Source organism: Dromaius novaehollandiae, chromosome 3 (genome assembly GCF_036370855.1).
Source record: "Dromaius novaehollandiae isolate bDroNov1 chromosome 3, bDroNov1.hap1, whole genome shotgun sequence".
NCBI lineage: Eukaryota > Metazoa > Chordata > Aves > Casuariiformes > Dromaiidae > Dromaius > Dromaius novaehollandiae.
Genome location: NC_088100.1, coordinates 30368203 through 30382693, shown reverse-complemented (window position 1 = coordinate 30382693; position 14491 = coordinate 30368203). Strand labels below are relative to the sequence as shown.

General features: G+C 36.8%; 1 protein-coding gene across 1 annotated transcript in view; it reads left to right on the top strand.

Moving 5' to 3' along the window:
• EYS (eyes shut homolog) overlaps positions 1-14491 on the top strand; it is a 909330-nt gene that overhangs the window by 252450 nt on the left and 642389 nt on the right. The window contains exon 14 of the mRNA XM_064508633.1: positions 3475-3579. Coding sequence (XP_064364703.1) covers positions 3475-3579 — 105 coding nt within the window. The remainder of the gene's footprint in view (positions 1-3474; positions 3580-14491) is intronic.

The window sequence follows — 14491 nt, the reverse complement described above, 5'->3', positions numbered from 1 at the left end:
GTAAACAAGTATGTTCTCTGCTTCTCTGGGTATCTGCATGGCTGGACTCAGCTCTGTTTTATCTGACTACTTTAGAGAAGTGTTTCAGTGTGGCACAGAAGGAGATATGGTTTTGGATAGAAGCACAGGGTTCCAGAGCGAGAGCTTGGTTAGCACACACCAAGCAACTGAAGACCTTTCCTCTCCTATTTAGAATTTCCTAGACTCTCTGATATGGATGACTCTTAGTCCCTGCTTATATGACCACAGATTCGAAACACTTTTCCCACTTTACACTCTCATGAGGCATAGTGCATTTCCAGACAATCCAATTCACTACTAGAACACAAATGCCCTTGGATCTTTTTCAGTGTTATAAACACTACTTGTACCCTGTAGGTTATATAATCATAACACTAGAAGAAAGCACTAAAGATCATCTAGTGCATCCCCATCCCAGCAGAAAACATATACTATGTTGTGTCATTGCTGACATGTTTGTTTCATCTTTTCTTAAAGCTGTTCAAAGCTATTCCTTATTTTCCTCGAGCAACCTATTCAGTGTTGTATTATACTAACCATTACTTTATGCAGCTGGCTATGTTCCATTTCATATATCAGTATGGTATTTGATTTGGAACAAAATTATATTGTTCATTCCTGCTTAACTTGTGATCTGCTTTATTATATTTTACCTTGTTCTTATTGGATAAAATTTGTTATTTAAAACTCTACACCCAATTTGTCAAAATTCATCAAGACTTCTAATCCTGTCCTCCAATGTACCTTTTTGTGGTGCCATCAGTAAGCCTACTCTGTTGTCCACTCTCCAGAAGGAAATTTGGTTGCTTGTACAGGGCATGTTCTTGACAAACTCTTTTTTCTATTTATAAATACTTACAAGTAATTAGTTTCATAACTTTTTCCAGACTTTTCTCCAGGAACTGAAATTATGCAAATGAATCTATAATTTCATTCCTCCTTCTTTTGTCCCTTTTTAAAGGCAGACTGCATTGATTCAGGTACCTCACCTATCTTTCACAAGTTCACAAAGAAAATTACTGAGCGTTTATCAGTCAACTTGCTAAGTACCCAAGGGTGAAGTTCATCAGGCCAACCAGTCTGAACATCTAAGTCATTGGAAAATTCTCCTGCCTGTCTTCTCTTCTCAACACTGAAGTCTTGCATTTTTATCATAGGTATCAATTATGATAACTATATGCTTGCAGTTGACCTTTTTAGTGATGATTGAAGCAAAAGAAGCATTGAACAATTTGTCATGATTAGCATTGTCAGTGGTCATCCTTCCCCATTGAATAGCAACCATACTTTCCTTTTAATGTTGAAGTACTTACAGCATGATTTGTCATTACCCTGCACATCCCGTTATAGTTGCATCTTATTCAGTGCCCTTGCTATTCTGATTTTATGTCCACATGCTTATGCTGTACTTCTTAGGTTATCTTTAGTAACCTGACCTATTTTTTGGTTAGTTGTGCATTTTTCCTCCTACTTGAAAACCATGAAGTGCCAAGCTGGTCACAGTTAATACCCTGTGTCTGTCTCCCAGGAAGGATAGTTTGTCCTGGTATACTTTAATTTTCATTATTACCTTTTCATTTTAGTTCAGCCTCTCAGCAGGCTCCATCTCACTAATTTTCTGATTTTTTTCATTCATTTTCTGAATTTCTTTTTTTAAGTGGTTCACTTCCTTGTGCCCTGCTTTCCCACAGATCTTGATTGCTAATATTTCATAGATGCTCTCATCTAAGTTCCTGACTTTCTTTCCTCATATTCAGATGTTACTCCTCCATTTTACTTAGAATCAAATCTCAGAAAATCTCTGTTGTAGTAGCCTTATCCACTTTTGCATGAAAAGGTTGACACTAACACATTCAAAAGTCTTGCTAGATTCCTGATGTATCATGATTCTTTTCCACAATGATGTCTGGATTGTTAAAATTCCTTATCACTCCAAGTCCTGTATTCTTAATGGTTCTGCTAGGGCTTTTTTACTTTTTAAAAAGTCTAAGTTTTCATCCAATTACTTTTGCTAGATCTGTGATTTGTAGTGAACCATTAAATACAGCGTGTTGCCCATGATATTTTGTCTGTGAGTGTGCAATATATCCTGCATATTTTTTAAGTCTTCTCTGTGTAGATTCTATCATTTTCCTTATCTATGGACTTCTATGAGCTTCCTCTTAAAGCCTTTTCTAAATAATTAGTTTAGACAAAAAAAGAGGTTTCTTTTTTCAATCTTCCTGTTTTCCCATTACTCTCTTTCCTGCACTTTGATTTCTATTTTTAATGTAGATTCCACTTCTGCCTATTAGCTCAGAGAACATCACCTGATAGTTACAGAAGACAAAACCATCTGGTGGCACCATCTGCCAGCCATGCATTTATCTTTGGAATGAATCTTCCATTGTCTGAGCTCTGATCCTCCAAGGAGAACCCCAGAAACACCACCTGATCCTCTAATTCCTACCCCCACAGTGACATAGTCCTTTGCAATCTTCTTAGGTTGTTCCTAAGAGCATAAGTAGTTCTTACAGAGCTTGTAGCATATGGTACTAGTCAGTGGATTAAATTTTTCAATAGCTCCTCAGACTGAGAATCCTGAGAGGCATTACCTATCTAATATATCCAATTTGAGTGATACAAGAATCTTTCCATCAGTTTTTGAATAGAATCCCAACCTACATTTTACTTGCTCACATCAGTGATAGCTATAGCTTTCCCATCTCTGTCAGTGGAGTAGCTTCTCTTATTCACTATAGCTCTTTACCTGTATAGTTGTCCCTTCAGTTTGGATCAATTTTGGGACAGAAAGATGCTAGTATAATTTATAGCAAGCTCGAGCTTGCTCTGAATTAATGCAGGGCATAACAGATGGATGAGGGACCATTTTCTTTGGTATATCTGATGAGTTCATTGTTTTCGTAAGCCATCTATCATAGTGTCTTCAAAATGCTTGTTATATACTCTGCTTTATTCTTGTTGTTTTGGATTTGTTGTTAATTTGAATTTCAGCTAATTTAAACCTCTTTTAAAAGTGGAAAAATAAAGAGACAGTTAATTGAATTGTTGAGTTTTCTGTTGACATCTAAGAAGTGGCTTTATTCATCTAAGCATGGAAGCCACTTTGACACCTATTTTTCTTGTAATTGTTGCTAGGTTATCAAATATCTAAAACAGTTTTTAAAATGTGGCATATAATTTAGTAATTACAGTGTTGAGGTGTAATGCTAGAATACACAAAGAATATATCTGTAAATACAGCTCATACTTATCCCTTTGAAATATTTGTTAACTATCAGCTATGATCTATGAAAATCTCTAGTTTTAAAGCTGTCAAGCATAAATAAAATAGTGTTTCCAACCTGGAAAAGTTAAATTATGTAGTTGTCACTTGCACTTTGAAGTAGCTTTTCTGCTTTCCCAAATCTAACATGATTTATAGTTTTAATGTTTCATTTTCTTTTATGTCAGACAAAAACTGTTCCACGGACATTGATGAATGTGCCTTGAAGCCCTGCAAAAATGGAGGCCATTGCCATGATTTGACTGGTGAATTTTACTGTAGCTGTTTGCCAGGTAAGAAGTTGGGTGAAAAATGTTATGTGGTATTAATGAAAGAAATATAAATAGTTTATCATATGTTTGCACCTAGGCAGACAGATTTGTTTTGTATAAAAAAGAGAAAAGGACTGAGCAGGGAGTCCTTAATGTACTGTACAATTGTTATGTGGACAGTGTCATCAGAATTTGTTTGCAGGACATTGCTTGGGTCCCAGAAGACGTGCCTTGCAAACTGATGAATAAAGAGTTGTAGAAATCAAACAAAACTGCCAGAAGTATTCACTCCAGAATCTCTGAGGAATTTTGCATTTCCAAATCTTTACAAAAGTTAACTTTCTGGTTGCTTTATGTAAATGTAGAATAATTTTGTTTCCTTCTTTTGTATTTTCAAAAATGTTTTTTGAAATTTCTCATGATACATTGAAGAAAAAAAGAGAATTTACGTCATAGATGTAGGGTTGCTTGCAGTGAAGAACTTTGGAGAAACTATTAATAATTGAATCAAAGTCATCAATAATATCAGATCAACTTATTTTTCTGTCTTCATATGGCATAGTACAGCTCCCGTGTATTTTTTTTTTTCTGTACAGAGCTGGACTGTGCTGTAGGCCAACTTCTAAATATTGGAATGTAATATCTTCTAATATAACCAGTTAATTTAAATGTGTGATACTTGTATAGTATGATTAATTGTTGACATTTTTCTTGCTATATTTATTGTGAGTTGACCAGTCATCATCTGATTGGAAAATAGGAATTAAAATGTAATGAGATGATAGTACTTTTTTCATTTGCAGTCTTTTCATCCTGTTACGTCACTTGCATTGCATTAAATCTTGTTCCATCATGTCAAGTTAGCAATATATACTGTAATGGTAAATGGATCAAGCTTATATTTGGACAGAAATATTTGCTTACAATGGGTAGAGAAAGGAAGTGGTTAAAATTACTATGTTCCTGTAAAAAAAAGTTTGTTTTTATGTAAGAGATTTAACAGTATATACAAGCTATTTCTTCTCTAATGTATAAATAGCTTGAAAGGTATTGAAGTATGAAGTGTAGAAGTGGCACTCGTAGCCAGCACTGCTACTAAATCATAGTGTACATACATAAAAATAGCATGAACACCTACACAAACATATATGGATATTAGTATATATAGAAGTTGGGGGGAGGCATATTACACATGCATATACCCACAGGTACATACAGATAGAAACACATACAAACCTCTTATAAAAGCCTCAGAGTCCTCCATTAGCCTTTCAGGATGGAGAAATCTCAGTTTTGTCATCAGGATGGAGAAATCTCAGTTTTGTCAACAGTTTTTCTTACTAATGTGGTTAATTTGTTAATGCCAAGTTCTTACATGTTAATCTTTCAGGTTATTTTTGCTTTTTAAAATGCAAAGCCTGTGACTATATTTCATTACTCTTTCCATGGTGAATAAACAAAATGTCACACCTCATTTTGTTAGAGTATTTTGTTATGTGAAATCACAAACAGAACAAAGAATATGAAAACATCTGCCTGCATTACAGTACTGAGACAATGAGATCATATGCATGAAATGATTATCGATGTAAGAAATACACATAGAACTTTTCAGATTATACCTGTTTTCTATTGACAACTTTGAACTCTTCTTAGATGTAGTCTTTGTGAAGAATTAATACATCTACAAAATACAGAATGAAAATAAATGATTTAGACAGTAGTTAGTCTAAGAAGTTATGAGGTCATGCATGCACATACAGGATTTGAAAAAAGAAAGCAAGGGATTATCTGAGTAAAAGAAAACAAATAACATATCACAATCATATATGATAAGGACTGTTAGCACAGAAAACAGAACAGCTAACAGAGACCTAGCAGTTATGACAGAAGTTTCTAGGCTTCTCCAAGGAACTGCAGGACATATATTCTGAGATCTTCCTTTTTGAGGAATGTCTGGTGGGCTGCTGCTCTGGGTTAGGAGCAGCTTCTGGAGGCTTTTGCTTCGGTCAGCTGTTTCCTTTTTAGGGAGTGCCTACACATACCATCTTCAACTCGCTGCCATTCAGGGAATGTCAAACACCTACTCAGCTGGTGCTTGGGCATCAGATATAAATCTGTTAGATAGGAACACAGTCCCTAGAGTGCAGAAAATGGAAGCCTGATAATCATTGAAGCAGAGGCCTAGAGGCTATGCTCAAACTAGGTCATGCATTAACAATGTTGATGTGCCACAGGGCAAGGTCTCCAGTATCAACTGGAGCAGCTACCCTGGACATTTCAGAAGCCTTGACCTAGGCAGAACTCCTGAGGGAGGATGTTGCCATGCAGGCTGCAGGAAGTGCCTGGTGCCTCTCCCTGGGTCTGGGGATGATATTGGCCTTAACTGCAGAGGAGATGAGCAGGCATCACAGTATCAGGGAGGATGATCCAGGAGATCAACAGGGTCTCTACAGATACCCTGCAGAGGCAAGAGCCTGAGCTGTGTGATAGAAGGAAGGACAGCTAGAGATTTTGCTCAAAGGAGTGGTGGATGAGACTCCCAAGATGGAGGATGCTGGAAACCTATGACTGTATCAACAAAAGAAAATTCCTTCCTTGCCTGCACATCTGCAACTAGAGAACAGGCATAGTGTCCTGAGAATAGATGAGGATGAGACAAATCAGTCAGAGGAGGCTTTGGAGCCAGCTGAGCCCGAACCAAGTGTCCATACCAAGTGGAAATGGTGTGTAATAGCAGAGACTCCCTTCTGCTAGGGATGGAGGAACTTGTCTGCCTACCAGTCTTGATATCTGGAAGGTTTGATGCTTTTTGGGGGCTTTGATCTTGGATGCTTTAGAGAGGCTGCCAAGGTTCATCTGGCCCTCAGACTTGTTGCCCTTCTGAATGGGAATGAACAGTACTACTAGAGGAGACCTGGAACAAACCAAAGCGTGGCTACAGAGCTCTGCAGTAAAGGGAAGAGGGCCTGGAATGGGGCATGTGGTGTTCTCCTCAATCCTTTCAAGTGAAAGGCAAAGGCTGAGGCAGGTTTGGACACATCATGCAGAACAATATCTGGCTGCATGGCTGGTGCTGCAGATAGAGCTTTGGCTTTTATGACCACAAGATACTTTTTGAAGAACAAAGACTGTTGGTGAGAGATGTGGCACATTTGACAAAGTGGGGTAAGAGCATTTTTTTGATGAGGGGCTTGCTAACTGGGTGAAAAAGGCTTTAAGCTATATACCCCATAGGAGGACTGCCATAATCTGAAGAGAAGTGAAGGCACATGGGGCAAAGAGGAATTGTCTAGGGAGCAGAATGGTGGGGGAGCCTCTCACACTTGTGAAAGCAGCACAAAGGGGGTCCCTCACGTGCTTATGCACAAATGCAAGGAGCATGCAATACAAACAGGAGGAATTAGAAGTCTATGTACAGTTGCACAGCAGTGACCTCATGGGCTTTAGACTGATGTGGTGGGATAACCCTCACAGCTGGAGTGCTGCAGTGGAAGGATATTGGCCCTTTAGGAAAGACAAACGGAGAAGGTGAGGAGGAGGGGTTTCACTCTAAGCAAAGGGGTAGCTCAGGTGTACTGAGCTTTGCTTTGGAGCAGAAGATGAGCCAGTCAAGCTTATGGGTAAAGATCAGAGGATGTATCAATAGAGGTGATGTTGTGGTAGGTATCTGCCACAGACCACCTGATCAAAAGGAAGTCAATGAAGCCTTCTTTAGACAGCTCAGCAGTCTCATGGTAACAAGCCCTTTTGCTCATGGGAGACTTCAGCCATCACAGTATCTGCTGGAGCTGTAGCAGGACTGGGCACAGGCAATTCAGGAGATTTCTGGAGTGTTGACAATTTCTTAATGTAGGTGATTGATCAGCTGAGTAGGGATGATGCTCTCCTTGACTTGTGGCTCACAAACAAGGAAGAACTGGTCAAAGACATGAAGGTCAATGGCAGCTTTAGCCACAGTGACTGTGAGGTGGAGTTTGAAATCCTGTGAGAAGTGACAAACAGCAGAATCACAACCCCGAACTTCTGGAGAGCTAGCTTTGTGGAGAAATCTCCTTAGCAGGATCCCATCAAAGATTGTCGTGGAGGGCAAAGGAACCCAGGACAACCTTCCTGAAACACAGGAATGGTCCATTCCGAGGTGCAGAAAGTTGAGTGGATGTGGCAGAAGGCCAGCATGGTTGAGCAGGGAACTCCTGACTCAATTCAAACACAAAAGTACTGAAAGGCGGAAGCAGGGATGAACTACCTGTACAGAAGGACACTGCCATAAGGGAACAAGCCCAGCAAAGGGCTACAAAGATGGCTGGGGGCTGGAGCACCTGATGTAAAAGGAGAGGCTGAGGGAACTGGGTGTCCTCAGCCTGAAGAAAAGTCTAAGGGAAGATTTTATAACTAATTCATGAAAGGATATGGAGAAGGTGGAACCAGACTCTTCTCAGAGGTGAAAGTGGTGGTAGGGCAAGTGGCAATGGACACAAGATGGAAAACAAGAAAACTCTGATTAGATATTAGGAAAAATATTGCACTTTGGAGGTGTTTAATCATTGAAATAGATTGTCCACAAAGCTTATGGAATCTCTGTCCTTGGAGACAGATATTCAAAGCTTGACTAGACACTTCCCTGAGCAACCTGATCTAGTTGGTCTTGCTTTCAGTGACTAGATGGCCCTGAGAGGTCCCTTCCAATATAAACTATAATTCTATGACTAGATAAGGAATCTTTGCCCCATTTAACGTCCACTTTGCAGATACAATACTTCATGTTGAATTTGAACTGAATTATGTGCTTACATGTACAGCACAGTCTTTAAGACTGCAAGGATTTGGACCATATCCAAAAGTTTTCCATATTCTTCATTGGAGTGTGGCTTTTTATCAATGAATTTTGTAACTGAGTGCAAGTAAGAGTTTGTTTATATACAATGCTTTCCAAAATCCAGAATTTATATGGGTATTCAAAAGAACTTCTAAAATGTTTAATTTTTCTCCATGTGTTAATTTAGCCTTTGACTAGGAAATGGCTTCACATCTTATACTGAATTTTAACAAGGGAAAAAGAAAATGAAAAATAATCACTGTAGAGGTATATTTAAAAAATTAATTACAACAGTAATCTGTCATCTGGAAACTTGCCCTGAAATGAAAAGCTGGAGAAGCACAGCTTGAGGAATAAGTGAGGAGTCACAGGTTAAGTTATCTGACTCATATTTAAGGAAACATTAATCTAGAAGTTACAGAAGCTACTAAGAAAGGCAACAAAAATGATCGAGGAAAGGGAGCAGCTGCCTTATGAAAAAGCAGGAACTCTTTAAGTTTGTAGAAGAAAAGGATGAGGGAGAGAGATGAGGCTTAAAAGTCATGAAAGCAATGGCTAAGCTGAATGCAGAACTGTTCACCAAATCTGGTGTGCAAGCAGCAAGAGGGCCCTCGATGAAAATATTGGAGATTGGATGAAAACACATAAGAGAATACTTCTTTTAACAGATGACAGGACTTTTCTAAGTTTGTTACCACAAAGTTATGTGGCTAGATAATCTTAATTAGAAGGTTTGGTAAGAGATTAGACAAATTCAGAAACAGCAAGGCTGTAAGCGGATACTAAAGGATCCTCTGATAATTTTAATACAACACCTCTTGACACTGGGAGTTTATATAGAGCACAGACAGCTGGAAGTGGCTGGGCTCATATGCTTGCTCAAAATAGCCTTTCTTTTTGCTACTTTCAGGCAGAGTTCTGGCTGGATGTGCCATTGGACTGACCAATAGGATATTCTCATGTTTTTCTGTTTGGAAAACCTTAAATCTACTACACAGCTTTTTCCCCATCCCCATTTATGCCTCAATGGCATATTATCCCTGCTACACCTACCTGAATACACAAATATTTCTTTTCTCGGTGGAATTACTGCATGATTAACATGATTGCTAAAGAAGACTGATTTCCAAGCAGAAAATCCTGTCAGTTGAGATGCTTGGCTTGATGGATTCAACCTAGAATCAATTTTTGTTCAGCCTAATACATTGAATCAAAGGAACAGTAGTTCTGATTGAGAGTAAACTCTCACAAGAAAAATCGTAAATCAAATTCTTCCTTATTGGTAGGTTCTGTTATAAAGTTTACTGTACCATGAAATAAGACTGTACTTTCTTTCAAACCTTTCTGGCATCCCTTATTATGAAGCAGAAGCTTATATATGAAAGTTTTCACTCTAGGAAGAGGCTTTAGAAAAACACTGTTGCATGCTGTGACTACAGAAATAGAGTGAATCATTGAGATTACGATGGGAAATATTTAAGAAATCATTCAATCTGTCTTGCTGCTGCTGTGCAATCACTGCTGATGTAGGATTTGGAGTGATGATTTTTTTTTTTGCTTTAATTTCAAAGGTGCCTGATAAGGGAGCTCTAACACTTGTCATATGAAACTGTTGCACAGCTTACCTAAAAGATTCTTCCTGATATGTAGTTTTAAATTCTCATTTTTAATTTCTTGCTCCAACTTAACAATTCATTTACACAATTGGGAAGTTTCTTTTTTTACCCTTATATTCTCTAAAATCCTAACTTTTACTGGCATAGCATTCTTTCTAAACAAGTCAATCCCATCAGCTGTAGACATGACATACAGCAGCCTACCACTTACAGAAGATGAGACAGAGAAAAAGTATAAGATAGCTCAAATGCGGTTGGTAGATGGACTCAACAGGGAAATAGAGGTTAATATGTTCAGCATCTTACATCTCCTGCAAAGTCTTTATGGTGAAGCTTCTGTGGGCAGCTACATCCATGAGACATCAGTGTCTGATTCTTCCCCTGAGAAGTGGGCTGAGGCCACTGATGGTCAAAGTTGTTTCAGAAGCATGGGTTGTGGAGGTGGCTCCGCAAAAACTGCCACGTACCTGATAGCCTACTTTGCAAAAGCAGGGAACATCACTAGGGGTCATTCCTAAGAGTTCTTCCTCATACTTGTAGCTGATCCACACACAAGCATTAATTTTGCTCTGATATTTGTGAACTTCTAAACATATTTCTCCTTAGCAATTATGTGCTGGACCTATCTTCATTATCTCTAGTAATTAATTCTTCTGCAGTTTTGAGAATGTTAGTACATTCTGTTATTTTTCTAATAATGGGGTTCCTCGCTGAGAATATCAAGGTCTGGCCATTTGCTACTAAAGAAAGTTTGACTCTTTTTCACTTTCTCATGGAAGCCGCTATAAAATTAGTTAAAGACATCATTTATTATGTTATGTATATTTTAGTCATAAAAGGCATGGACTTAGCAGAAAAGGGTAACAATTTTAACACCGGCACTAGCTATGAGAATCTTCTTTTATAAAAAAAAAAATCTGAAGTATTTGCAAAATAAGGAGGTAGAAATAGGAATTGCAAGGCCATTCCTTGTTTTTTCATTCTGCAGCATTATGGTTAACGTATCCTAACACGTAACCATGTGCTGTTTAAGTCCAGTACAATAAGAGAGATCCATTTAGTTTAGCTTTTTAAGATGTAATACATAACGTTGAATAAATCATTATGTCATTGCAATACTCAGATGTTACTATATGGGGGGTGGTTGCTGGAATTTTGGGTATGTTTCAGCAAAAACCTGAGATTATAGTAAGTGAGACATGGGAATGTCTCATGGGAAAGCCCCAGCTTAGGAGACCGACAGATGGAAGCTGAGGCCTAGGCTAAGAAAAAATGTCCTATTTGGAGATCTAGGACGGAGTCTAAACAAACAAATGCTTAGCCAGGCTTTTCAGCAAAGAATAACCCTCCATGCTGGCCAGCAGACTTGGATCTAGAAAATGTGAAACAAGTGGCTTATACCTTCAATATCTTATTCCTCCTTCTCTATCACTGTTTTGTTAAGGAAAAAAAATAGTGACTGTTATTCGTTGTTTGGAATTAAGCAAATAATAATTTAAAAGGAATCTCTAACCTGTGCCTCCTCAGAGAAGAAACACTCAAAAAAAAAAAAAAAAAAAAAAAAAAAAAGGCCATAAATGGGTATTCTCCCAAACCAGAGAACTGATAGCTCCATTTATCTTCTGCTATACTTCTTTACATCTCACCTTTTGTCAGAGATTTCTACTTTTACTTGTTAAGTTCCTTTATCATTATTCTGCAACTTCTAGTTTCTAATTGATATTAATTTATATGAAATTATCCATGCTTATACTTGTTCTACATTTGTTTTTAAGACTCTTATCTCAATGTATGCTTTAATTGTAGATTTGAAGGTTTTTAAGCATCTACTGACATTTCTTGGAGAATTTCTTGTTGTCATTTATGTTTCTCAGTTTAAATTCTCTCAGTGGATTTTTTTTTTTTTTACTAATTGCGTGTAACTTCATAAAAACCGTCATTTGAAACAGCTATATTATACTAAAGTGGTTCATAAAAAACTAGATATTCTTGATGGACATATTAGCTACAGCTAGATTTCTGACAGCAGTAATAAAAATAGTAACCCACAATATATTCAAAATAATTCTGCAAAGGGAGAAAATGATTTGAATCATCTCAAATGCTCAATTTGAAATTGACCTTTGTTGCTCAATTTAAATGCTACACTTCCCTAGTAAGAATAAATATATGTATTAAAAAGTTGGTTTACATCTAGATGGTGCCATCAGTGTTATCTGTATGCAGTCTGTAAATTGGATAATGATGTCTTCATTGTCTCTCCTGTCTCTCATTGGTGTGTATGCATGTGTATAGACATACATATATATATATATTTATATGTGCAAACACATGTACGGAATGTCATCATATGTCCTTTCAGGGCATTTTATTATCACAGTAGATTACCCTGATTTTATTGTACTTGCTAAATAACTATATTGTTCGTAAACTTAATTCATGATTTCACTTTAAAAAAATCATTTCGTTCTTTAAAGGCAGTTCTAGGAATTGAGTGACTGGTTGTACATTTGCTAAAAGAAAGCTAGATAGGCTGAACAAACTTTTTTTATGGCTGCACTTTTTTTTCTTTTTTAGAACACAAACTTGTGTAAAAGATCCTTCCCCCAACTTTAGTTTTTCCTATTTACATATTCAGTTCAGTCAGTTGTTGGGAATTGCAGAAAAATCACTGCTTACAAACTGAAAAATTATAAATGTCAAGGCAGTAGAAAAACATCAGTTTGTCTGTGTTACCTTTCCAAAGTAAGAAGTATTTTAATCATTTTGTAATGCAACATTCTTTTGCTTTTAAAAGGGAAAAGGTACTTAAATATTTTAGTGTATTTAATTTCTGTAAATCCAATTTCAAAATATATATACCTCTACCTACATTTATTATTTTCCCTAGAAGAACAAGATAATACAATGAAAGTTGTTTTGTCATAGCTTAAATTGTCATCTTTCTGTTTTGAGTTTTCAAGCATATTTAAGTTGTTTTACAAACCTTTACATATACACATTTAATGCAAAGGAAAATCTGCACCTCTACACTTACGTGAACAAAAATACTGGCAAGAAGAATACAAGTCCTTTCTGCAGTAGTCATGCAATGACAGAAACACTGTATGTTCAAAATATGTGTTGCATTCCATAATACACTAGTAACTGTACTTTCTGTTTCTTTATAATGTTCCTAGAAGCACAGGAAGATTTTAATTTTTAAATCTGCTCTTTATGATCTGTTAGAAAGTGGACATAAATGTATGAGTGCAAACAAAGATGTACTATTTCTAGTTCAGTGAGTTTTCACTGTTTGTTTTATTCTTACACAAATAATGATTTTGTGAGCTTTCTGCCTCAAAGACTGAAAATTATATAGTTTTGGTAAATGAAAAAGACAAAGCAAGACTCACAATTGTCAAAAATATTTTGAAACGTACATCTTTTAATTGCAGAGAGTTTCTATGAAAGATGAGAAGTAAAAGAATAAGGAAGAAGAAAATTCATATGATGGCATTTGCAAATCATTCATTATATACCAGCACATACTAGGCAGCATAAGGAAGCACAAAGACAAGCATAGGAGAAAAAAAAATGTAGAAGCTAAAAGCATTGTGATGAAAATAGTAAACAAGAAGCCAAGAAAGGGCAAATGAGAAAAGCAACATACTTTGGAAAGTTAATAAAAAGGTCTCTTACAAGAGTTTAGTGGTAAAGGAGACTGTGATAAAGAAAGAGAAAGTAAACTTATGATTAAGGGAGCAGATGGCAAATTTCTCACTGTCATGAAGGGAACTGAACTTATTACATCTAATAGCCAAATGTTATTAAGTTACTTTCTCTTTTATAATTCCAGTTTTCTTCTATGTTCTTATCTTTAGCAGTATGGTGCTTCATGATAGTGGTACCTGAAATTTTCTTGCCATAGAAACAGAGAATATTGCTGGCTTCCTCCCTTTGTCCCCAAAATGTGCTGCATCATTTATGAGGCAAAAAAATAAAGAAAAATATTTCTATTGATTAACTGTTCATCCATAATGGTAATTAAATTCTACAACCCTAACTGCCATGACTTTTAAAAACTTGACATTTTTCTAATAGAAACTGTGCTATTTATTTTCAAAGTGGATAATAAGACATTGAGTTACTGTTAACAAAAGCAGACACAAAACAGCGATCTCTTGAGAGATATTGCAGTATCCCGTTGCACATCCCCCAGGTCAAGAAATATCTCTGTGACAGCCCTTGAGTCTGTTCATCTCTAAAAGTGCTATAAGGGCAGTAACAGAATGGAATGGAAATGGCTGCTCTCTAATATTGAACAGTTATTTTAAAGACTTGTTAAAACCTTCATAGCTGTATTTGACAATTGACCAAATGCATACTCTCCTATAAAGAATTTAACTCCCGAGACAATGGCTTATTTTTCATTTGCTGCCTCATGTATCTGGTTTCTCTGTATTTTTCTTATTGTCTGATCCATTAATGTAATATGTTATCATCTTTAAAGATCTCT